A 27,771-nucleotide genomic window follows, 5' to 3' on the forward strand; every position below is an offset into this window, starting at 1 on the left:
GCATTTGATCCTACGCGATAGATTTATGGCGCCTTCGAGATCGCTAATCTAGGTCGTCGCGATCATGAGTGCGATTTAATGCAATTTTATGCTTAACTATTACAATCGATTTCTTATTATCAATGTTCGTAATTGAACTTTTAGACAACCATTTAAAATTATTTTATTTTATGCGTGAAATAAAAATTTAGCTTAGTAACGGAAAAAAAGTCTTGAGGTTTTAAGTATGTTAATTAAAGCTTTATTTTATCTTTCTCTCTTTTAATTTTTTCATTGGCATTGGTAAATTTTTAATCTGAAAAATTCACAGATATTAAATTGACATCTCTTTTCGCTCAGGGCAATGTTCGCTGCTGTTAACAACGATATAATTTTATATTCTTTAATTCGCAAGGATAAAAAGCTCCATATCGTAAGACGTACAATATGTAGTTCTCTCTCTTTCTCTTTCTCTTTCTCTCTCTCTCTCTCTATATATATATATATCTATATATATATCTATATATATATAGATCTATATATATAGATCTATATATCTATATATATATATATATATAGAGAGAGAGAGAGAGAAAGTGGATTCTCTCTACGTCAAAGGAATATTTCCATATTCCCGCGAGTTTCCCTCGCAAAAAACTGCCTGCCGTCTTCTTTATGACAGAGAAATTATGGCCCCGCTGTGACAAGAATTCAGTCCGGCAGGATTCCTCCGCTTTCCGTCATTTCAGCCGGAAGAAATTTGCAACGTCCCGCTCGGCGCGAGCGACAGGGATAGTAACAATAGCTGTAGTCTCTTCGCAATAATCGAGTTAGAAGTAACACGTTGACACACTCGCGCAACCGGACGGCTCATAAAGTTCACCGCGTTTTGCGGCGCTCTGCGCTAAAAAATGACACTGCACTAACAATTTCATATATAACATTTAATTAGAACTGAACTACATGACCGAAAAATTAGCTATCTATACTAGAGATTATAAAAGTTAGGAAAACGATCGCTCTTGAAACTAGCAAAGGAGAAATAGGTTTTTTTTATAAAAGAGAATATTTAAAAGAAATATTTTTTTTTTGCTTCCAGAAATGTCGTACAAAATCTACTTTTCATTAAGAATTAAATTTTTTCAAATCTGTAAATTTTTACATACTGTGATTTTATATAAGATAGAGGATAGGTCACGTATCACATCGGAAACCGAGGGAAACTATATCTACATACTAACGTATACGTGCTGCAATATATGTTATTTAATGCTTTCACGTTCGCTGAGAGGAGAAGCAAAGAGTGCTATCAATGTATATTTAAATGAGAAAGTATTTCAAACATTCCATTTTGGAAGTATTAGCTTTTCACGTATTTAATTACACACATACACACACAAACATACATCATATATATATATATATATAATGCAGGGAGTATATATTTGCATGGAGTTACAACTATGCATATATACATATATATATGTATATATATATATATGTATATATATATATGTATATATATATGTATATATATATGTATATATATATATATATATATATATATATATGTATATATGCATAGTATGTAACTCCACGCAAATTGTAAAATCCTTTCCTAAATGGCTAAGGATCCACTTTAGATCGAGATTCTGAGGAATCCCTGAGCACGATATCTCGAGAGTTTCACCCGTGAAGTACTTCTCGAAGATCCGGAAAACGAAGAAGTAGCTCGGTCTCTCCCTGGAGACCAAGGAATTCTACGAAAGCAACGTCTGTTTACGTCATGCATATTTTTTCGGGCGTGCCAGCCGAGCGGGTCGATAAATTCAATTTACAATTCGGTGAAAGGCGACTCGCTCGTACGGAGAAAATGAAATTAAATCGATGAATCAAGACCTTTCTACAAAAAATCAACTCTCAATGTTTCTCAAGTTCTGATTAATTCGTACAATTGCATTTTTAAATTATTTGCGATTATTCATCTGCATAATATAACGGAAACTGTTGCAAAAAATTGAAATAAGTTTTATAATTGAGGAACTGTTACGTGAAATATTCTATAAATTGTATCTATAATATAAAACGTCAGAACCATTGAATGTGAACCTTTCAATAATAGATTCTATAGCAAGTTTAAGAATATTTTCGTTTAATTTTCAATATTGAACAGTTCAACAATTTGTTAAATTTATTTAAGATAAAATTTAATTAATATTAAATTTAGTGAAAAACAAGATTTTATCATATCTCTTTAGATGCCAGAACTCTTTAATTCTTAATTTTATTATTCTATAACATAATTAAATAGCTCTTTAATTATGACGTTAAAATAACCATTATCTTGTGATTATTTTAATTTAATACATTTTTTGTCGCGCGAAGAACACAATAATAATTTAGAAATTACTGCGACGTGTAATATCAAATTTGTAATAACAGATACGCTAGAAATATCGAATCATTTTGAGAACGACGACGTCACGTTAAAATTGTTAGAATATTAATATCTACGAGCTCGACTCATGTATGTGAATCATGAAGGAGAATTCTTTCATGGATGTTTGCGGATATTAAAATTGACAACCGGTAAATTCTGGTGACACGTATCTTTCACGTGCATGCGAACTAAAAATATGTTGATCGAGAATGTTCATCTCACGAACATGAAGGTTGGCTGCCAGTGAAATCCAATTGAAAAGTGAATGTTGGAATCATGTTCAGTTTATCGTTGTGTGCTTCGGAAGGTTAATCAAAATGGTGTTCTCTTAACGAGGATCAAGGTATGGTGGCTGATCAAGGTATCCGAAAAGGGATGTAATTGAAGTGCGATTTGCTTTACGATGATTAATTGATCTCTCTTCGCTGGAAGAACTGGAAGTGTATATATTCTAAAGATTTGCAAGCATATATATGCAAGTGTATATATGTATATACAAATGTTATGTGACATATATAATACAGTAAAATAACAAAATACAGAGAAAGAAATAAAATTTTATTAAATATATTAATTATACGTAATATATAGAAATATAAATACAAATTTCTTCTTGTTGAGTATATACTTAATATTTAATATACTCTTCCTAATACATATATAACATAATATACTTTTCTTGAGTACATTTTTGTTGATTATTTAAAATAATAGTAATTAATACATTAAAATTAATAAAATAGAATATTAAGAGCTAAAATATAAATATTTTATGCTGAACTTTTGCGTATAGCTTTTTTTATTCAGGAAAATGCATTGATCTCTACGTGCGCGTAGCTCGCAAATGCATTGACTTGCATTTTCTTAGCTAATGTGCTCGATTAGTGTAGTCCGTAATGGGCGCGTTAATATATACATACACAAGAAAAACACTACATTGACGTTGATACGTGGAAAGTGAAAATAGGTTAAATTTGGATATATTTTGTTCTGCATAATTAACTATGCACTTGAGTGCTTCACAACGAACTCGCGTGCATCTAAAGCAGATTAATAATTTTCGATGGAATTTCGCTTGTTAACCAAAAATGCAAAATAAATTTTCTGTTTTGTTCCTCGATTTGACACAAATTTTCATTGGATTGCACAAATTTAAAATTAAACTTTTACAAAACAAATAATTTAAGAAGACAGTATGTGTGTAATAAAATATAATGTAAATATTTTGAGTTAGATATAAATTTATTCTTTCAGACTGTTCAAAAGTACACGAGCGAATGAATAAATAAAAAGATAATAATAGTGCATATACATTTTTTCAACTTTATTTTGCATATTTAAACTCAATTTTTTTCTTTATTTTTAATCTCGATAAATCTTTTGCATTTGCAATTTTATCTTCTTTTTTAATTTATGTATTTTTGAAAAATATATTAACAATGCAGATTTTTTTTATTAAACAGCAATATTGCGTATCAAAACAGCTTGCTGAAATATATTTTAAATATTGATAGTTAAACATTTGAATGAACAATTTTTAATTATACATTAATCCGTAAAAATAATTGCTAAAATAATTTAATATTTTTAATAAATAATGATATAATAAAATAACATTCACTCAGAAATCGTTTTCTCATAAAGGAATTAGTCAAATACTCTGCATTAAAAAAAAGTCTATCTTTACCTTTCATCGGTACAATGACAGTTCGGCGATATCTGATCTCGACCCGAATTCATGGTGACCCTAACAGGATTTCATCAAACTCATGCACATCGATGCACGAGCGTAAAAGAGAATTCGGTTTGTCGGATGCCGATCTGGGTGTGACATTCTACCGTATAACCGATGCGCCGTAACTCTTTCCCGCAATCCTCGAGAAATTCGCGTGGTTCACGTGCTCGGGCGACATTCTCTGGTTAACTGCTGGAAGCCCAGCATTGCTCGATCTCTCTCGATCTTGCGCGTCCGCGCGCGCGCTTGTCAAGGACGTCGATCGATCGTCCCGAGAATTGAGAATACATGAGGACCTATCCTCAGACGAGAATATTCGGCGAGTCAGGCTGGATCATTTGAATCATCTCGCGGTGATATTCAGGACATGGCTATAAAGACCGCGCTTTTTCTACTATTGTCGGTCCTCTTCGTGGGATCGTTGCGCGCTATTCCCGGTAAACTCAGTGGTATGTAATTGTATTAGTTTTTTTTCTCTATTGGTGTATCATTTTTTTTTCTCAACTGGCGTAGTCCGGTGTGTGTTGTTACAATTTCGCGGAGTGGAGTGTATGTTTCATAAATGTGACGCGGTGTGATCTGCTTTTGACGGCTTGTCGATGATTTTCACGAGTGACTCTCTGTGTGATTATTGTTACCTTGGAAACAAAATAATCTCTCTGTGATTTAACAATAAACATTCATATTTTAACGTTTAAAAAAAACTTAACCATGAACCAAAGAACATAATTGCATTATCTACTTGTTTAAGATTTATATTACTATGTTACTATAATAATAATAATATAAACAGGTACAAGAAGTAGAGATTATGTATTAATCTTTCTATGTTTTTTTTTTATATATACATATATACATATAGCAATCTTTATTTATTAAAAATGAGAGCTTAAAATGATTTAAAAAATTTAAACTTTCTTTAATTGTTTTAAATATGTATAATATCTTTGCATTCTTTTTTATTATTTTTGTTCAAGCCATTTAATATAATTCTTTTAGGATTATTCCTATATTTTCTTGAATCAATGACTCATTAATAATAACATTGTTATTAAATTGCGTAAATGACTGAAAATGATGTCGCTGTTACCATAATGATACTGTAGCCTTTACCGCGTAATTACTATCTATAGTAATCTGTATCACCGGACTTTTAGTTCAATCGATGAAGCCGTTACACTGTCATTATATTCACATTTCATCAGACCATGCTTACACATCCGCTTTTTCAATTAACTTTTTTTAACTTTTTTTTCTCAGCACTTTCACCGCACCTAAAACTCATTTCTTTCGTCATTTCTGTAGTGCTTTCGATTAATCTAAAATAATTAACTTTTATTATTATATTATACTTACAAATGTAGATTGTATCTATATCGAAAACTTATTTATTTTACCTATTATCCATTGTATTATAAATTTTATTTAAAATACATGTAGAATATAAAATATACATACATATATAAATATTTTTTTGTTTTTATTATATACATATTTAATTACATATATACGTATATATGTAATTAAATATGTATGTATATAATATAAAGAATATATATATATATATATATATATATATATATATATATATATATATATATATAACAAAGATTATAAAACTTTATACAATATGTATGACATATATGATTTGAAATAATTTTTACAATCTTAATTTATGGATGGAAATTATTTAATGTTTATTACGTGGTTTTAAGTGAGTATGTGTAATATTAAAATAAGCATCCTTCAAAGTTATGCACAATGATTATATAATATTTATAATTTTTTATAATATATATTTATCTATATGATTTTACAAAATTTTATCCATAATTTTCGTCTCCGTGAAAAGATCAACATTACGATAAAGTGAAAGCCCGTTGTACTTAATTCAGAATTGATGAAACATTTCGGTCGAAGGTAAGATCAGGAACACGTATAGCAACCACACACATACACACATGACTTTCCTCGCGAATTTCTACTTGAATCTCAGAAGTGGCCTCTTAACTTCGATAGAACTCAGTCCAATTCTATCAGAGAGACCTTTTCGCTGACCGTGATCGTACAGTAAGTTTACCGACCTTGAGAATACATTTATTGAGCAATTTATATCGATGGTTTATGTGCCTTTAAAAAACATTTTTTTTAATTGTAATTTTATCTTCTTTTTTTATGTCGTAATTTATGCAAATGCTATGATAACAACACAATTTGTATAATTTTAAATACTATTTTAAATATTATTGCACACAATTTATCGTACAATTTCTTATACAGATTTTTTATTAGCGTTATAAATTAATGCTCTTGGATATTTTTTATATATTAATTTATTACATTTATGCTTTAAATTTATTTTAACATCTAACTTAATTTTATACTTATAATTAGTTACTGTACGTAAATTAGAAAGTATAAATATCCATTAATTGATATGATCTTTTCCTATTAAATTAAATGTGATTCATTGTATTGTAAGGTACAATAAAATTATATTGAAGTAAAAAAAGATGTTATAATATATAATTTAAGACAAAAAAAATAAAAATTCAAAGCAAAGGCGCAAGTTACTCTTTTAGGTCTTAAATAACACTATTTATATTATTTTGCTTTTATTTTAAAATATAAATAAAAATTTGTAGAAACTTTGTCGCTCTAATATGACGTTTTCAGACTAATCTATAGTGTTTTTCTTACAAAGCATTTTATTGAGATTGTTTGCCACAGAAAAAGATATATTTCGTACAAATGTTCCTGCATTGGAATATAGTACAGGGCTAGCAATTAAGGAGCTAGCACACACAATGATATTATTCTATCGAATTTCATAATCTTACGTGCCGGCGGTTACGCTCAACTGCCGGCTGTAGTCCGTTGCACTGCAGTGCACACGATTTACTCTCCGCAAAGCGGAAGTGCATCAAGACACGAAGTAAATACTCTCTCCACTTGTTCTGCGCGAAGCGTTGCACTTGTATGAAACTCGCATGTCGTTTTTTTCAGTCTCCCTCTCTCACTCTTTTACATACAGTAATATTTTTTTCTCTTTAATATTCCTCGATTCTGGACTCTAATAACATTTATCTTGGAGCCTTATCTTACACGAAAGGCTTGCGAGTTACATGTTCGTCACGCTTGAAAAGATTAATTTCTCAACAAGTCTAATCCATAAATCAGCAGTATGATGAGAATCTTAGAATTATGTTCATATATATAAGCAATCTTGTTTTTTTCAGCCCTTTATATCTCGTTAATTTTTCTATAAAAGATATCTTTTTAAAGTTCAGACAACATACATACACAGACAACAAATATACACATAATATATAATTTTAACATTTTTGTTGAAAAACTCTGTTGTAAGAAAAATTCTATTATATTTTGCTTTTTTCTAGACAAGTTCAGAAAGAATTTATATTTATTTAAAATAAACGTTTTAATTTTATTCTGCTTTTATTATAAAGAATTTATATAAAATTTTGCGTTGCGCTTTACACGAAAGGAACATTTCTAATTATCGTTATGGCTCGTAAAAGAAAATTTACTCATCCCTCTTCTTTCGCGGCGTTGTCTCTTGATAGTAATATTTTCTTGCTAGAACTTCAAGCTAACGACTTATATTCCAACGTATTATCTCACGAAAGGCTCACGTTTTTTACAGAGCCGTCACGCCCCAAGAAGTTTAATTTTTTAATGAGCAAAGTTGACGCGATTGAAAGCAACATTTTATAATATTTCCGCTCAGAAATCATTAAAATTGCGAAAAATCTGCAGATAACGTTGCAATTAAATTTATTCTGCTATGCATGATATAATACACAGTATATGTACTATTCTTTTTACATATATGATTTGATTGATGCTTGGACAAAATATAAAGTCCAACCAATAGTGTCAAATTACATATTTATTAAGATTGTTCTTAAAAATTTTTAAACAATTGTGTACAAAAAAAAGTGTCCATTTTAAAGAAAATTACATATTTTTCTCTATAGATATATATATCTACGTATCCAAAGAAATATAAAATTTATTGTTAAAATAATAGATTAAATTAAATTGTATGCAATCCAAAATAACATTCAAATAAATTACGTTACACAGAGTTCTTTTTCTACAGGAAAAATATATATTCACAGAGAGTTCTTTTAGATAATTGTAAAAAGTAAACTCCGATAGAAAACCTGAAGCTTTATCCGTGGCCAATCGCATTAACCGGCACTGCTGTTAACGAAGCCGATGCCGTTGGATGTTCGTTCAAACGTCGCTTTCTTTTTTTGTTTTACTGCACTGGAATTCCTAGAGATGGTGAGAGTATTACGCGGCATTTCCACAAGTGTACGTGCGCCTGATTGCGATTTCAAGAGGAAAACTCGATCTTTGCTGCAACGGCGCCGGCGTCAGCGTACTCGGTTTGTGGCAGGCCACGGATAAAACAAAACCAGAATTAGATAACGCCATTCAACTGTGCAGACCACTATTGTGAAATCGTTGCACCTTATGACACTTGTGAGAACGCAAACTCTTGGCAGCGCATCTCGCGAAAATATTAAATGCTGCAAAGACTTCGCGGAATTACGCGTTTTACGCACAATTGTCGCTGATTTTGATTATATTTTTTAACGTTTCAATTAATATTGTTTTCTTAAATTTAAAATCAGTTAAACTCAATATATAACATATTTTTTACAAATTTTTGAATTTATTTTTACTTCTTAATTACGTTTGCTTTAAATATCAAATTGCAAAAAGAAAAAAAAAATAAAAATAAATTTTTAAGCTGCAACTAAAAGTAATATTTTATGATCTATTAAAATTGGAATTTTCTTTCAAACTTTTTGATTTTAATTACAAAGATACTTTCAACGCATATTATATGTCAAATAACAATAAATAAAATTCTTTAAATAAATATTTTGCCTACTTAAATTTTTTTTAAATCAACTTGAAATATATTTAAAAATTTGTCTTGTAATATTAATGTAATATACACAATGTCAAATATATGTAAAATATAATACATGTCAGAGTTTCTAGGACACTTTATACGTATTATTTTGAGGCTATCAGTTAAGAATCAGTTTATGTGCAATCATTCTGATATCATCTTTTCATCCTTTTCCTAATCAAATAGTGCGTACATACATCAAAACAGATATTTCGTATTGTCAATTACTAATGTTTTGTAATAACATTATCCGGTTAGACAGATAATCGCAACGGTGAATCCAACATGGGAAAATACACCGCGGATTGCGTTATTGCGTTTACAGGATTAATTACTAAACGAACGTACCTAAACGGTCCTGCGTTACGTCCAACTGGCGTACTCATTATCTAATGGCGTACGTTGAATTTATCACAGTTTAATTACGCCGTCAACAGTCGGTGCGCTTTACCGCCATGAAATATGATTATACTGACAATAGGATAACATAATCTGCTTCCGACCGCTTACAACAGCCGAAATGTGCTCTTAATGGCGCTACTGCTGCGAGCGTCATCCTAGTCACGTGCTATTTTATAGATGCACTAGAATGAAGCAGCACGTTAATGTTGCTCGCGCATAAATATACGCATTGGAGAATTTTGAGAATTATCTTGAACATATATATATATATATACATTTATTTGTTTAGTGCATACATATTACGTATTATTTCTATTACAATTTTATCATTATCATATTGTTTTATAAATCGTTATTAATTCTTAAAGAAAGATTGAAAAAATATTGCAACTTGATAATATTTATGAAATATACATATTCTACATACATTTTTGCAGGATGTGTGACTACTAGTTAAATCATAAATTCATATATATATATATATATATATATATATATATATATATATATATATATACTATAAATTCTATCGTTTAAAATTTCAATAGGCTTTCATAGATGCTTTATATCTGAGAATTATTAAAATTAAAATTATAGTAACAAATTATTTCATTTTAATTATACATTATGTATTATATCTCTTGTTGTTGAAAATATCATGTCAGCAAGTATCTATAAAACTAGTGTCGCGCATGACCTTTTTACTTGAGATAAGTAATGAGAAGTAAAGGTTACTGTGTAAGTAATAAACGCGAAAAAGAAGTGTAAATATATAAAGAATGCAGTGAAGAACATCTACTCACATTTCGCCGCGCCTCTTTTTGAACTACTCGTCGTTCTGCATCGATTTCACGTGGCTTTCCACGTGTTCTCCTCACGTCCTCTTACTATTTCGAACCCATTGCGCTATCTTCGCAGGCAATTTCAACGTAGAAGCACATAAATGTACGTTTCGAAAGAAAATACATAGCAAAATGCATTGTACCAAAGACCAGGGCTGTCACTGCTGCTTTTTAGAAGAAGAAATATTCTCTAACTTTGACAAAGAATATGAGAAATAAATTATTTTTAAGAAAATTAAACATTTAACATTTAAAATTGATATCATAAAACTTTTATATGCAATAAAGATTTATAAAATCCATTATTAAATTCTAAAAATTCATAAAGAGATAATAATTTATAATTAAATTAATATTTAAATAATGAAACCAAATGAAAATAACTTCTACTTTTCAAATATAAATTTAACACTTTTCGACGTAATAATTAAGTTATTAGTCATTTTAAACTTTTTATCTACGTCTTATTTAATTATAATTTTTATCTCAAGTCATTGTCAGTTTATCTCTAAAAATGAGTGCTTAAACAGTGATATATAAAGACAGCCCTGAGTGAAATGAAACCTTAAAGGTCTCTCCCATGAGAGACATTGGCAGCGATCGTAAAATGATATTGAATTTGTGACATAGCTAGAAAAGGAAGAAAGGAAGATGAAATGGCTGGGTTGCTGCATCGTTATCAAGCTTATCGAAGAAGCTCGTCTTGCAGGAATGCGTTTCTGATGGATTGGATTTATGCATTTGATATGACTTATTTTGATAAAAATACTATTTATTTCCATCAAAAAGCAAGACAATCATAAAGAGGATAAAATAATCGCAAAATTTCAAATAATAAAAATTAAATTATAAGAATTGATAAGCAAATTTCTCTCTAAATATTTTTTTTTCTTCAACACCATTTTTGAAATACCTAAAATGAAATGGTTTAGTCGCATATACTCCCTTTTTCTCGCGCCATCGCAGATTCGTGTCATTCTCGCTCAACTCTTGCTGGGCATCAAGATCGTTAACCGGAGGTGTAACTGAACGTTGTCAAGTTGGCGATGTAATTTCTCATTGCGCCACCCATGTCACCGAGGTTACGCCGGACGTGCGGTTACTCTTCTCACGTCATTTATTACCGCACTCTGCGCAACAAAAAGAACCCGTCGATAAAACTCGACGACGACGACGACGACGACGACGACGAAGCTGGGCTTAAAGCTTTTTCTGCGATGGAGTTTAATTAGCCCTGTAACATCCGTGAAAGGTCAACTGCGTGCGACGAACGAGACGAAAGTGCCACTTCTACGCAAACACGTTCTCGGAGAGAAAGTTTTCAACGAAGCTGATTGGCTTCATTTCTCTGTTGCTACGGTAGCTCTCCGCGTTGGGTGAAGTTAGAAAAGGAATCAAAGTTGCTCTTCTTTCTCTCGTTCTCTCTCTCTCTCTTTCTATTTCTTTCTATCTTTCTTTCTCTCAGATGATTGCATCCCTGTCGACCTTCTTCCGACACAATGTGCATTTTTCTCCTATCCCTTTTTCCATCTCCCGCCGTTGATGAAATTACGTAAACTCCATTTTCCGGGCACGCAAGTGCCGGAACGTTTGTCCTCTTGAGAGAGGAACCTCGTAAGGAAATATAGCGATGGGCGGAAACAGTAATAACGGAGCTCGGTACCTGGATAAAATACTCGGTTAAGGCATGGACGAGTACCATTGATGATGGCATTTTCAAGTAGTCGTTATATGCTTTCTGTTTCTTGTTTCTATATTTAGGATCGATATGGTCGATAAGCCAAGCTTCAAAATTTGATTTATTGTGTAAAGGATTAGAGTCTTCGTTAAATTATACACTGAAAACTAATTAATGTTTTACATTTTGGAAATAAAAAGTATTATGTTACTTATTTTAAATTAAGTTTAATGTTGCTTAAAATTGAGTCTATTTTTTTCTAAATAAGTATGTATTTTTTTTACAAATATTCTCTATCTAATAAAATTTGAAAATTGAAAGCTATTATTTAAAAATATTATTTGTTACAAATAATGATTAAGATACTCTTCGAATGTTTAATATAATTTCAATTAATGTTATTATTAATAAAATATTATATTACAAAGTTAAAATAAGAATGTTGCTTTCACAAATTTATTTGTTGCATGAGTAGTAGTTATTATATTTTCTCACGGAAATATTTGTTTTTTTTTTTTCGTTGTGTTTGCATTTCTTTAGTAGAAACTTGGCGGCTGGATTGTCAGATTAAATTTTCTACTTCATAATTCTTTTTAGACATATACTTTCATATAATTCAGATAAGAATTAAGATAAATAGCTAGCTAAATATTACTTAGTTTTTGTTAAAATATGCTAATTGGATTATTAATACAAACAGCTTTCTTATAATCATACATACACTTTTTAAAAAATTATAGAATATATAAGAATAATATATAAGAATAATCTTTAAAATTATGTGGTACTTTTATACATTACAATTACAATTATACAGTTATATAATTTTTTACGTTACATTTAATATTATATTTTTTAAATCTGTTTTGTTTATTGTTTTTTCCCAATTTAGGTTTATATTGCAATACATTGTGTAATACTTATAATTACGTAACAAAAAATGATGTTTTAAATTTTAAATAATGTGTCCGCAAACGTAAATAATTATCTTATTAAATTATAATCAATAAAAAATTATCCGCATACACACATACACACACACACACACACAATTGGGCAATTGTGAAAAGATATGAATGAAAATCGATAGATTTAAAAGAAAATCAGGACTTTCAAAATGGATCACGAATAAAATCGAAATATATTCAGCGTTATGTGTCAGTAACGCGGTCATCTTCTTCATTCGTTTTCCGCAAGAAATTACAGTTGTAACATAAAGAAAGAGAGAGAGAAAGAAAAAGGGAAAAAGATTCTATCGAAATTCGAAACGTTCCCTTGTTCATATCGATGGCACGCTCAACGAATCTACGAAGCGCACCGAAGTCGCATCCCTTTTTCCGCGTCGCGATTCCGCGAGTCAATTTCAACCGGTGGCAGCCGTTTCCATTCCTGAATGTGGAAACCTGCTTCTTCCATTTGGCGGAAACGATTTGCCCTAGCCCCATTGCTTTCTCTCTTTCTCTATATATTTCTATGCCGCGTCTCGCGTGATCTCCAAATTCAGGGGGATTCTACCATATCGGATCGACCATATACGGTCATTTCGACGGCGTGCGAGTATAGACCAAGATGTATGTCGTCTATAATAAAAGTTGGAAGTCAAGTGAGTGCACTGAAAGATCCACACTACGACAGTCTCAAAGTTCTTGCTATCATAGTTCCAACATTTTTTGTAAAATATTATATTGCATGAAAAAAACATGCATTTCTTTTAAAGATCCACTTCATTTTGCAAAGAATTTTTTACAAATATGTTGGAATATTATTTTTTCTTTTTTCTAAGTAGCTTAATAGCATTGAGAAAAAAAATTTTTTAATTTAAGAATTACTTGTATTATTGATATTAATAGTTTGCATATACAGAAAATGTGTAAAGAACATTAAGCACTAACATCATGTTTTTGGATACTTTATATTATATTTTACTAATATGTGACTACGTATTGACATTGTTGTGTGTTGACAGTGCTAGGTACAATCGATAGGTGTGTCGATAGACAGAACCGCTTTGATCAGTATGCATTGCATCATAATGGACATTTACGTAATGTTACATGGCTTAGGCCACGTGATTTGGAGGACCTGCCATGCGATATCCGTATGTCCATCAACTTCGGTAAAATCTTCGTCGGTAAAATTAAAATGCTAACGTGATCCACGCCGTGTTGGCGGTTTACTTTTTGAAAGCGTGTCAAGGGTACACCCACGTAGGTCAATCACTCTCGTGAAGTTTAGTCGGTTATTCGACTGACTATTAAATTGTTCGCCCATTCTGTTCGATAAAAAGTGACAGGCTGATTAGAGGTACTCTTACGATCTTTAATATCATCGAACTCTCATGGATAACCATTTCTCAATGTAATCAGGTGTAACATATTATTAGATATAATATCTTTATAAAGTATATATATTTAAAATATGTATGTAATTTCAAAGAGATTAAATATATAAATTAAATTAAAAAATTTGCACATATATTTTGCGTCTGCGCTTTATATTTACGGTAATAATCCGTGGATATAAAAGTTGGATTGTAGAATTTTTGAATACTTTTTGTTTTCCTAAATATGAAACAAGCATAACGGCACGCTCGACATGATACATCGCGACGGTATTAAGCTCAATAATGGCTGCTAGCGGATTTGTACATTCGAGCAACGGATTTAGCAGAGTGCGTTGTGAATGCGTGCATTGGAACAAACAATGGCGTGGACAGTGTCACCTAAATCTCTCGAATTCTGGCGAGCTTTTTATATTGCCGGGGTGGACATCTCTTAATTACGTCATATATACTTTTCCTCGCATCGTTCGAAAAACATATAGCTACCTTTATTGTTGTTACAGTGGATTATCTATTACTGTATTTTACAAATGGATAATACGCTATTTCACCTCAATATTATTTTAATCTGCTATCGAATAGAGTTTTATACAAATTAATATAAAATTTTTAATAAGAAATCGATTTTAAATGAAAAGATAAAAATTTATTATTTTATAACAATGCAATTAAAAATTGTCATTCTCATCCATTTATTTCTCTTTGAAATTACATACATATTTTAAATATTAGCATACAATAAAAAATGTTATAAAAAGTTTAAACATTACCACCGAGATCAAAGAAATTAAATTATAATAGTATCAAAACTCGAATAACAAAAATTGTAGTGGCTTGAGATCCGTTAATGGCTTGCCTAATGGAAGTAATTTACTTTTTCTTTTTTTTTCTATCCTGTAATCTATGTGATGAAAAGCGATGTTGTGGAATCGAAAAAGTGGAACAGGGAGCAAAAGTCGGAGGTGTCTATTAAGAAATCCGTTGAATATTAACGTAACGAAACGGTTTCTGACGCCGCGATAGCGCGGAGATTAACGAAGCGATTATTAAAATATGCAGTACGCCAGTTTAATTAGTCTGGCGACGAAACCAAGAAGGCGTTTACTTCCTTGACCTTTCTCGTCATCTTTTCTGGTTTTACAAAAGTCACGGACTTTGCCACGATGCAATTTTGCCATATTACCTTGCTTCGCTTAATTTACGCCAACGAATTGAGTTGGTACGAGCACTTTTTTATCGCTGCTTTTAATAGATTTACTTTTAACGAGGATTTCAAATATTGGGAAATTTTAATAACAAATTTTTTTTTTTTTTTTTTTATTTGAAGATATAATAGTGTAAGGACAATAAAATTCCACTGATTAAGGATTATTGAAATTATACAGTAATAATAAAAATATATATACATGTATAATACATATATTTATAATTACAGTAAGAATCTCAGAATTTAGAGAATATATAAATATTGCAAAGAGAAACAAAAGTTTATGTCAAATTATTCTAAACAGAAACATATAGAATTATCGCCGAAATTTTACATTGTGCTGAGCGAAACATGCGATGAGATTTGCAGTTTACGCAACCGCGTATTAACATTGTAACTCAGCCTTATGGCCTTACTGCAAAGTAAACACGTGATTATTACACTATAATATCTTTCGGTGGCAAGGCTTTCATGATTTGCATTCTTATGACAATATCATCATCTATGCTGCTTAGATGTAGTCCGACGAAACTACTTACAGCTGAGGTTTCGAGATCGATCTTAATTACTTGTCACCGCTTATCGTTGTTAAAAAAAATATCATTTTAAAAATTTTATCTTTGCCCATCTTTCTGCGGCAATCAAGTTGTGAGCGGCAACTTTCGAATGAAATTGTATCGAGAAATGTATGAGTTGGTGAAAGCGGTCACCATCATGTGAGACGTAACAAAGCGTCGTTTATATTCTCGTAATCTGTATTTATGATCAAGATTATTAGAATACTTAAATTTCGATTCTCTCGTGTAATATGTGTGTTTGGAATTTTATCATCGTAAATATTTTATTCAATTATAATTTTCTTGAATTATACAGCACAATTTATTTTCTCACTAATACGATATATATTGATAAGTTTGATAGAATTAATTTATATATTTAAAAAATATAACGAAATTTACATTTTATCTAAAAGAAAATATTAAAATTTATAAATCCTATAGAGAATAAACTTGTCTGCTCTTAATGTCTTAATTGTCACTCCAAAATGTTGAGTAATTCTCTTATAAATTATATACAAATTAATTTATAGTGAAATACAAGCTTTTAAATAATTACAATTAAATTATTTGTTTTATTATGTTACATATAAGTTTATTTAGTGTAAGTTTTATATTTTAACTTGATCATATTGCAACAGTCTTATTGCGACATTTGATATCAATCTTGCGCAAAGTGTACAAATGTTCATACTTTCCCAAGGAAGTACGAACACTTTCCACATCTTAGTAGTAGTTTTACAATCTTTTTTTTCTTGTTAAACCGTAAATTAATTACAATTTGTTTTTTATACATCTGCAAGTGAGTACTCAGTATTTTTTATTTTTATCGTTGCTTTAACATCGACAATATTTTGCATGAAAGCACAAACGAAGCGACTGTATGTATACACGCGTGACCTCTTCCGCATTGCGTAATTGCAATTGGCGAAGTCCTTGGTCGTTTGAATGCAATCGTCGCGTTTTCCTAGTAGTACACATGACCGGAGAAACTGATTATAACATCGATTGAAAAGATGTTAATAATAATTGAAAAAACCGTTATGAGGTTTTGAACCATTTAACTTTTTCTATAATTTTTGATTTTTTTTCTGTATTTAGTTTAATCGACATGAATTAATTTTGAGTGAGTTAATTTTGTTGCGAAATAAATGCTAGGTAATATGCAAATATTAATCCCTCTACCTGCTAGTTATAAAAAATTGCAAAAAGTAATTTTGTAGAAAAAAGACGTGCTGATATGATTACTTAAACAATATACACGCGAAAAAAATTTCTCTTTTGACTTGCAAAAAATATATCTCGTTGGTATTTTGGTGAGAAATCTATGAGAAAAAATTCATATATTTTATATTTCATGAGATTTTTAAAATAGATGCAGAAATTACCAATAGCAACTTTAATGCGCTCTTGGTAGTTTTTAAAATGTGTTTTTTCCTTGCTTTAAAAAATAACACATCGTTTTGTTTTTTAAAATTATTAAGTATTTTTGACATTCTGCAGTTCGATAAAAAAATTTCTCTCGAAAAATTTAAGTCAAATTCCATAAACTATAACATTTTGTAGGCAAAATGCGTTTTTTAAAACTTTTCTACGATTTTTTTGGCCGAGTTACATACATGACTTTGAAACTAAACTTGTATTTTTCAGAAATATTGTCGATATTCGACGATAAATCATCGCAGACAAAAAATTAAAAAAAGCATTTTGAAGTTTGAAATTTCAGTTTTAACGTGCTATTAATAGTTTTTAAAAGTTTTTCTAATCTTTTTAGTATTATATTTATATATTAAAAAATTTGAAAAAATATTATAGGTCCCTAATACTTTTGATCATAGTTGCATATATGTATATATGTATATTACAGGCAAGAAAGTATTTTACCTTTTTTATCATCCATTCAACTTAAACACACGTATCAATATTAATAATTCTTCATTTTCTTTGCAGACGACTGTCCAAATTGCGTAGATGAGCACAGCGGCAGCTTGGCGGCTTCAAGATGGACGATGCCTCTGTTGAAACTGGGCGAGAAGAGGTACTATCTGGGGATCTTCTTCAAGGTATCGCTCCTGCCAGTTACGCTGATTTATTTGACCGAACCGTCGACCCGACTCTGTCTCTCTCTCTCTCTCTTTCCTTTTTCTCTCTCCCTCTCTTTCTGTCTCTCCCCCTTCTCGGACTTTATCAAATTATTTCCGAGCTCGTAACTTTCTGGCTTTGCCGTCACGGACGGTTTTACGGTGCATCGAATGCCGAGAACCAGCGTAGTAAAGGTCTTTCTGGATAACAGTGACCCTGTGTTGGTTACGATACAGCAAAGAAGTTCGCGTGATAAGAGAAAGAGAATGAAACACGTCGTAAAAAAACGATGTATGTGGCACGTAAAAGAAAATTGAAGGAGTTTCTAGCAAAAGCGGTTTCAGGTTTTAAACGTCAAAACTTATTATAAAGAAATTACCTAGTTGTATACATATAACAAGTTCAATTTTTCTTTTTTCATTTTGATGTTTATAAAGTTCTTTTTAATCTCTAGTGTTAAATGATATTTATTATAAATCTTTATAGAGATAGTAATTAATTATACATATTTATATTTTAATTTTTAATTATAATTTATTTTCCAAGTCTTTTTATTGCAATAGCATGGAGGCGTGGAAGGTCCCAATGATTAAATTAATGCGTAATATCAAGCGAGTCTTTCAGAGCGACATTTCTGGTTCTGACATGTTTAATGCGTGTCCTTTCACACGCAAACACAATCGTATCGATTAGACTCACCCTTATTACGGGTTCTCGGATAATCTCTGAACGCTTTTATTGACTCACGCGCGCTATTAACATGGATTTCCATGCAATTTCGTCGGTGCGAATCCGGCTTTGCTGCGATTTTGCTGAAAGTGGGTGGCGTAAAGACGCTCGTTTAAATGGACTTCTCACAATAAAAGCAGAGAGAAAAAAGCAGGGCGGCTCTCTTTCCCTCTTGATCAGCTCTTTTAATTGAATCACATTGAGAACGAGCTTTCTTTGTTTCACAAATAAATAATGGCTGACACTTCCGACTGTTCTTCCAGACCTTGCAGAACAACTATACTCGTGCAGTAACCGACTTTTCGAGTAAATCGACGAAAGATGGCAAATTTTCTGAGTTCTCTTAGCGATAGAGAATGTTGCCTCCCTCGTTACTCGGTAGAAAACTTATTTAAGTTAAGAAAGTTAGCGGTTTCTGGATAAAAGTCAAGTTTCTAGATTGCACACCTTCCACTTGTACTCTAAAGATCCCTAAGTTAAAGTCTTAATTTCTGCTGTAGTTTTGGAAATAATAGTGAAAGAGTAAAAATGGTTGACATTGACATTTATAATTAGTTACAGTGTTGAAATTTTCTATATTTCGAATTAATTTTGCCACTTTTGGCAAACAAAATCTTATCTAATAATTAAAAAAGTCTGCTCAACGTGATATGTGCATCTCTCAAGCGCATTTTTAGAGCAACAATATATGTTCTGTCATATTGCTTTATAAACGATTGTCATTTCAAACTACTTGCTTCATTGAGCGAGAATTGCATTTTAAAACAAATTACGTAATAATTATTATTCTAATTATTCTAATAATTATTTTTATATTTTTTTTGTGTTTGCAAACAAGAAAGAATTAGAACTCAAGTCTTTATTACAAAAAATGTAATTAAAAGTATAGAAATATAGAAATATGGAAAATTATTATTAAACCTAAGAATTTACTTCAATCGATAATTCAATCGACAATATTTCTTTCACAAGAAATTATATTGAATTTACAAGAAATTATATTGCAATATTAATTTCAAATTTTCCTTGGTTTTTCTTGATTAAGAAAATATGTTGTAATTTTTTGCAAGGCATATTTCTTTATTTTTAATTATTAGATGTTGATCTTCTTTCGCCATAGTATGCGTCTTGCATCATGAAGCATGCATACAGATTTCTCAGACTTTGAAACACCTATATCTTGCTGTCGATTGTTATATACTATTGCTGTTTAAGAAACATGGAGTCATGCACGAGTAACGATGGTTTCGTGCCGATGTGAGCACGTAGAAGGAATGCAACGTTACTCAAGTGCAATCGCGGCGACGCTCTATTTATTGCGCTTTATTTGCATTCCCGACGAGTTACATGCGATTTTTCGCGTCCTCGTTTTACTCCGCCTCGTGTAAATGTCTTTGGCTGAATCGTCGAAAGAATGTCAAGAGAGCGACGATGAAATTCGGCACTTGACGTTGATAAAATACCAAAGACAATATTTACTATCAATTCAATTTTTTTTAACAACTGATTTTTAACAACTAATCGGACGGTATATACATATATATATGTTATAATAAATACAATGAATAATAATTAAAAATATTGCAAGAAAAAACTATTACATGCTATGCAATTTTGTGAAAGGAAAGAGAATTAAATATAATAAAGCAATTAAAAAAAATCTTTTTATAATTATAATAATGATAAATATTATAGCAATTATAAAAGAGTATATATACATAAAAATTGTTAAAAATCTTTTTAAAACAAATAAATTTTAAGCACATTTTTACAAGTAAAATTTTTATTTTACCAATTTTAAATTTACTAAACCAAACTAATTTCTATAAATATACTAGTATATATAGAATTAATAATAACTTTAATTCAAATTATGTAAACATGGAGATTGAGAATTAATAATTAAGATATTTATTTATTTTGACCGCGCGCGCGCGAAAAGAACATCTCTTTAGTACAAAAAAAGAGCACAATGATAACCAACGGATAATGTAAATGATAAAACAAACAAAAATAATAAGAGTACTATAAATGTATTATAGGAAAAAATAATAGCATGAAAGAAAGAAAAAACCAAATAATATGAAAAAAGAAAGAAGCATATAATAGAGCGCATAATTATTGAAAATAGCGACGTAAAAATACGTTTAAAGGTGTTAGGTCGTGTACTGATATATAAGTTATATAAAATTACTAACTATCGACAATGTTAATTACCAACGATGTTAATTCAATTTTTTTAATATAATATTTAAGGTCCGTAAAAATTAATTAGCAGAAAGTTCCATAAAATCCAAAATATACAAAATTCTTTCTGAATTACGATAATTACTTTGTCTAAATGTTCTGTATGTTTAAATAAGGATATACTATTTATTAAGATTATTTAAAAAAAGGATTAATTATTTAAATAATACTTTTATCAAATAATAAAATAATTGTTTTATTAATAATAATAATAATAATGCAAAATGTATATAAACTATAATAGTCGGCAAGTTTGAGTTACTTAATAATTATTGTGAAGCTTTTTTTGAACAATTATGATATTTTGCTGTAATCAACAGATTCAGGATACATGAAAAGTCGCTCGCTATAGGTCTAGTAGAATGCACTGTGCAGTTGCTGCATAAACGCATTTCATAAGCCGCATTGTTGTTGCCACGGAATTTCAAGCGGATAATCCAGTCTCTCGGTAAACGTGCATTATGCGTCCTAATTATGCAGATAAGAAACTTTGAAGATCACAAATAGCTGCATAACTTGAACTACATTCTGTAACTTTTATCGCATGATTTCATACCTGATCAGTTATTATCGCGAAGAAATGTATATATATATATATATATAAATATGCATGTATGTAATGTACTTTGGAATTGATGCAAAGTACATATGTGATGTGTAATGACAACTTAGCACTTAAATGATCGCTCATACTTGCTAAGCATGAGTTCTACTATAGGATTCCGTGCTGTCAGTAAGTTTTTAATGCTCGTAAAGGACGATTCCCTGTAAAACCAGCAATGTGCCGCCGTCATAAAAAACACATTATTCAGCGTAAATGACCCAAGGTATCTACAATAATCGATATGTGAGGCGCGCACGATACGTAATATTAAAATAGCGAAATATAATTTCGCGCACCGTATTATCATCATTGGAGTTCTCTTACCTAACCGCAATAAATTATTGCAATACGCAAGTTACCAGCAAATATTTGTGCCATTATAAGTGACTTAAGACAATTTAAATAGTGTTGTAATAATAATTTTTTTAGTAATACTATAATTTTAGGAAAAAATCTAATCTTAAAGAGAAAGTAATAAAAAAAGATTAGAATATCCCAAAATATTTGGAAAGAAATTCGAAACTGTTTTCTATTTGTGTGAGAAAATTTTGTTTGTTTTCTATTCACATTAAGAGAGGATAATTCCTCTTTTATTAATAATGTTTACACTCTAATTTAGTACTGTATTGGTATCATAAATATTGTTATCATCAAGATTTCTTTTTATATTTATAGAATTAGTAGTATGTAATTCAATGTGTAAAATACATCTTTACATTTAACGATCAAACTGCATTTTATACCATTGGATTTATTCCATTTGATTATTCACTAAAAAATAAACTTCAATTTACATTGCTAGAAAATTTGTGCACATTTGTATTTTCGTATAATAATTTGATATGTTGTAATATTGTGGATTATTAACATATTGGATAGTAGATTTCATTACGTATCAGTAATATTCCAAACATTGTTCTCGAATATGGTCTCCTGTAATCGATATCAGAATAGTGATTATGTAACCTTAGTGTGAATATTAATGTGCACCCACACAATGTAGATGCTGTTAGTTATTAATGCCGATCAATCTGTTGCAATGTACGACAAACACGTACGCTATATGTGAGTATTAAGGAGCTTATCTAAACATTATAATTTACTTACATAATTACCAATAGCTCTACCGTTTCTCTTTACCATAATTATATTAAATTATAGTAAGTAATATGATTTAAATTATAACACTTCTCTCTCACGATTATCTGTTTTGCATAATTTATAATGATTAGCCTATTATTTAATATCATAAATTATTTATACATTGCATAATATATTAAGCGTTAACAATGCTCAACGCAGTATTTATTTACAATAAAATATTCGAATGAATTCCTACAATAGTGCATTAATTTTTATTATAAAATTATAAATGTTACTTTACCTTCTTCTTTCTCGCAGGCAAATTGGTACAGAGCTTCGCAATACTGCCGTTATCACGGTATGCATCTGGCGAGTATAGCTTCGCAGGAGGAAAACGACAGGCTCGAAAAGCATATCAAGGACTTCGGTCTCGGTCATGAACACTTTTGGACGTCCGGTACCGATCAGGCTGAGGAAGGAACCTTTTTCTGGATGGCTAATGGCAGGCCGATCACGTTCGAAAATTGGAACGTCGGCGAACCAAATAATTTCCGGTAAGAATGCTTTGATTCCGTATAATTTATATTTTTTCCAATATTGATCGCAATATATTTGACTTAAATTGAATATTATAGCTCGTTTTTAATAGGAATTTGTCGTTTGTTTCCCTTGTTTTTATTTCAATATTATTCTCTGTTGAAAAAAAAGATTCTATTAAATTTGAAAGACTTTAATTTTTGTAATATTCTTAATATTTAAATATTTAATGATAATATATTTATACAATATAAAATTTTATTGTGTTTTTATGAACATACATATTAAAGAGAAAGTAATTTAATCATATTTTATGATATATGTAAGCATTTGAAATATTAAAATTACAGATTTTACGTCTTAAGAGAAATTTTTTATTAAAAGATTGAAAATTTTTTGAAATAATTTTTAAGAAGATGCATTTTTAATTATAACCAAAATTAATACAGTATATTAAAAGACAATTTATTTTTTATGATTTTGCAGGAAAAATATTGCTCGAACTTTATTTAACGCTTTTACTCTCTCTCTCTCTCTCGTGTTTAGATACGAGAATGGCGAAGAGGAGCATTGCCTAGAGCTCTGGAACAGGGATGGCAAAGGTCTCAAATGGAACGACAGTCCCTGCAGCTTTGAGACTTTCTTCGTCTGTGAAGTGCAGTGATGAGTTTGTGCAAAAGGCAAAGGACGGGAGGAACTACACTTGCGAGTGAGCATTCGTATGACTCGTGGCGTGTTCTCAGGATGATTCTCAAAAAAGCTGCATGTGACGTTCTCGTTGGTTATCCGTTTATTTTGACGGATTTAGTAAAAGAGAAAAATAGAGAGAGAAAAAGAGGGAGAAATTTAAAATGTGACATGTGCGTTTGGACTAAAAACTAACGTACGATTAGCCAGTTGCTATCGTTGTCACGTTCGCGCATCCAGCATTTACGTTTGTGCGAAACGAGACATCCGGTTTAGTCAGTTCTTTCCGTAAAAGTATCACCAGGCGACAGACCGAGTGTCGGATAAATCCGCAGTGTCGGACGATAAAAACGATTCTCTAATTTTTTTTCACAAAAGCAGTTCTATACAGATGCTGGATTATATGCAGTATACTTCGGAATTCTTGCGTACTTATAAAAGATCTGTAATTATATAATAATATTTTTATATACTGGCTTTATTGAAAAGCATGTAAAAATAATATTTTTATATATTTCTGGATAAAATAACTGCTGTTTGTAAGAAGAAAATGTTTTATATCAACAAGTGAATTAAGATTTACAACAGACTTATGCCCATCGACACTTCTAAAACATAATGGCGTCGCTGCTTATAAAATTCTTTCATGTCACTGACGCACACACTGCGTATTGACGCTTGCAATTTTCATTGCAATCGAAGAATCAATCACTAACATAACTTCGTTTAAATATTGTTTTATTAATTTTAAATAAATAAAAATTATAAAATAGTTAAATGTAAATATATCGCTATTATAAATTATACATCCTTATGTTTTTATTAATTATTAATGCTAATTATATGTTACAAAATTAATTATTTATCTACGCGAGATATATAATGATCGATTCTTATATTGGTTCTTCGATTACAACAAAAGTCTTTGACGCATGGTGATATTAATTAATTAATTTTCTAATAAAATGTATATTAACATGTATTATACCTTATATGTTAAAAGCGTTGTGATCGTTAGATGAATTGCAACCAATAAACGTGTACGAAAAATTATTTTAATCGTGCATATGTTGTTGCAGATATATCTTTAATATTGAATAAAAAATTAGACAATTATTTAGCAATTTAGATAGTGATGGATTCAATTCACCGGTTTATGCACAAAACAGTTAAACTGAATAATTTCTTTCGATTGACATTTGCTAATTTTACAAGTATATGCAAAACTTCACATAATTTTAGTTTCTTATTTCTTATCAACACTATACATATATATGTATATAAATATGCGACTTGTATATATTTAAGCTACAATAGTTACTTCTGCGAATATAATAATTGCTAATATAGTATGAATGAACCAAAAGATTCTAGTGATGCTGTAATACATTTTGATATTGAACTATCTATTCAAATGCTTATTATAGATACATTCTCTTAGAGTTTTTTTGCAAAACATATTTTTCAATAGACAGCAATTGTGTCCACACATTCATCAATAATTTATATCTTTTTAGAAGATCGGTTCTATAAATTATTATTTTTATAGCTTTTTCAATTTTAAAATTCCAGATAAGAAACTTAAGATCTCTTGTGTCTTTTTAATTTATATTTAATCTTAATTCTATTAAATTTAGGTTTTTCTTAAATCTTAAATATTATTTCATAAATCACATTTTTATACTTTCTTTTGACGTTTAAGTTGCTAGCTTTTAAAATTTTGAAATAATTAAGATTATCAAGAGCATTCTTATACATATTAGTATTCATATACACATGCTTGGATTTTGAGCTCATAATCTGCGTTTAAAAAGCGAATTTAAATTTTGCAATTTATAATTTGAAATTTTCAGACCTTATATTCTTTAGAATTATCTTTTTAAAATGATTCATAAATTTCCAATACATATTATTTTTACTTATTATTTTTATAATAAATATTAAATGTAAACAAGTTGCACATATGTATAAATAAAAATACGATTTGTTCGATAACGTAATGGTTGCGATTTGCGTTAATTAGGTCGCAGTATAAATAAACATGATAATATGATAGATTTCATATGGAGAGTAGTTAGTCGTCGTGATAAATAAAACGAGAGTTTGTTCTTGTATTCTGTGTATTCATCGTGCATCAGAAATTTCAGAAAACAGTGTTGTACATGACATTATTTAGCTCTTAATAATAAAATCAAAATTATATGGCTCTGATATGTCTTTACATTCTTCGTATATTCAAGCCCCTTTCATTGTTTTCTGTTTTCATTATAATATTATTAAAGCTCAAATGATCAAAATCACTATCTTTTCAGCCTGTTTATTAATAAAGACTCGAGAACATTGCACACGCATTTTAATATTAAATATAATTTGTGAAAACTGGCTTTGGATTGTGTATCACGAGTCTCTCAATTAATTAATTCATTTATTCATTTTCTGATAAATTCCATACTAAATATTATTCCATTTTCGAAATTACTTCAGTAAAATATCGTTTGTTCGTAAATTATTTATAGAGGATATGCGAGAATTGGAAATGGCATACATATAAATATGTTATTACATTTTACGCATTACTACATCACAAATTAAAAGAAATAAATATTTTAAATATTTTAATAATTTATTTAACCCCATTTTTTAATCTTTCCTCTTATATAATTTTACCTTTTCTCTTTTTATAAATTTTTAGTCATATATTTTTTTTTGATGTATTGTTTTATATCTTATTAATTATTTTTGCAATACGTTTTATTAAATGTGATGATACTACACTCTATTATTATTTAGTTATACTTTATTATTTTTAATTTAAGTTTTTTTTTATCAAAAAAGAAAGAAAATTACAATATATTTGAATTTATTACAAAAAGATTACATATTTAAGAAACTGTTGCAATGGTATAATGTTTCGAGCTGTATGATATATTAGAAAAATAAGAAAATTATGGAAATTTATATTACATCTAACATATAAAAGATTAATCTTGTCTTAATTAAAAATAGTTTTTATATTAAAAATATAAAATAAAAAAAATATATAAAACTGTTGTAGCATTTCCATTATTAACATTACACTAATTAACAAGAAAAAAGACACACTGACACTGCTTGGAAATTCAATGAATATTGCAAAACAATGTTATTATATCGCCAAGTAACGAATCTTTCCGGTTGACGTGAGTCGCGCTTTGGCATTTCCAACAGAATTCTGCTCCCACCTGGATGTCCCGTTTCCTTTTCTCATCTAGATTGACAGAACCAATTAGTAGTTCTGTCGATTTTTCGCCATCCCTGGGAAACAACAGTGTCGAGAGCAGAGTAGAAGAGAACGAGTTGAAAGGAGCAGAAAATGGAAGGGGTTGAAAAGGTCGTTGGGTTTCTGCAGAGTAGAGTAAGAGAAGGGTCGGTAACGAGAATCGTGCGTCGTAGATACATAGGTATAATGTTACATAAGACGTTGCCATAATCGAGTAATATAAATTTCACTGTGAATTCACGTCTGCAACTTCCTAAGGTAAAATTACGTTGCAGTGCTCGGCAAAGTGCATTATACGCATCATGATTAATGATTACATAGTAAAATTTTCAAAGAGTGTAATAAAAAGAATGTTTTGCATAAAAAAAGCATACAATAAAATAAGATAAATTGAAACAAATAATGCAAAAA

The 27,771-nt window shown here is 29.9% G+C and overlaps 1 protein-coding gene across 20 annotated transcripts in view; it reads left to right on the top strand.

Annotated features, from left to right (window-relative positions):
* Positions 1 to 26,312, top strand: part of LOC140666630 (uncharacterized) — a 158,194-nt gene extending 131,882 nt beyond the window's left edge. For all 20 annotated transcript variants that reach the window (XM_072894166.1, XM_072894156.1, XM_072894112.1 and 17 more), the window contains 3 exons: positions 18,083 to 18,195; positions 23,196 to 23,431; positions 23,961 to 26,312. In XM_072894166.1, coding sequence (XP_072750267.1) covers positions 18,083 to 18,195; positions 23,196 to 23,431; positions 23,961 to 24,078 — 467 coding nt within the window. In that variant the 3' untranslated portion in view covers positions 24,079 to 26,312. The remainder of the gene's footprint in view (positions 1 to 18,082; positions 18,196 to 23,195; positions 23,432 to 23,960) is intronic.
* Positions 26,313 to 27,771: the final 1,459 nt, after the last annotated feature.

The sequence above is a fragment of the Anoplolepis gracilipes genome, chromosome 1 (genome assembly GCF_047496725.1).
Source record: "Anoplolepis gracilipes chromosome 1, ASM4749672v1, whole genome shotgun sequence".
In the NCBI taxonomy this organism is placed as follows: domain Eukaryota; kingdom Metazoa; phylum Arthropoda; class Insecta; order Hymenoptera; family Formicidae; genus Anoplolepis; species Anoplolepis gracilipes.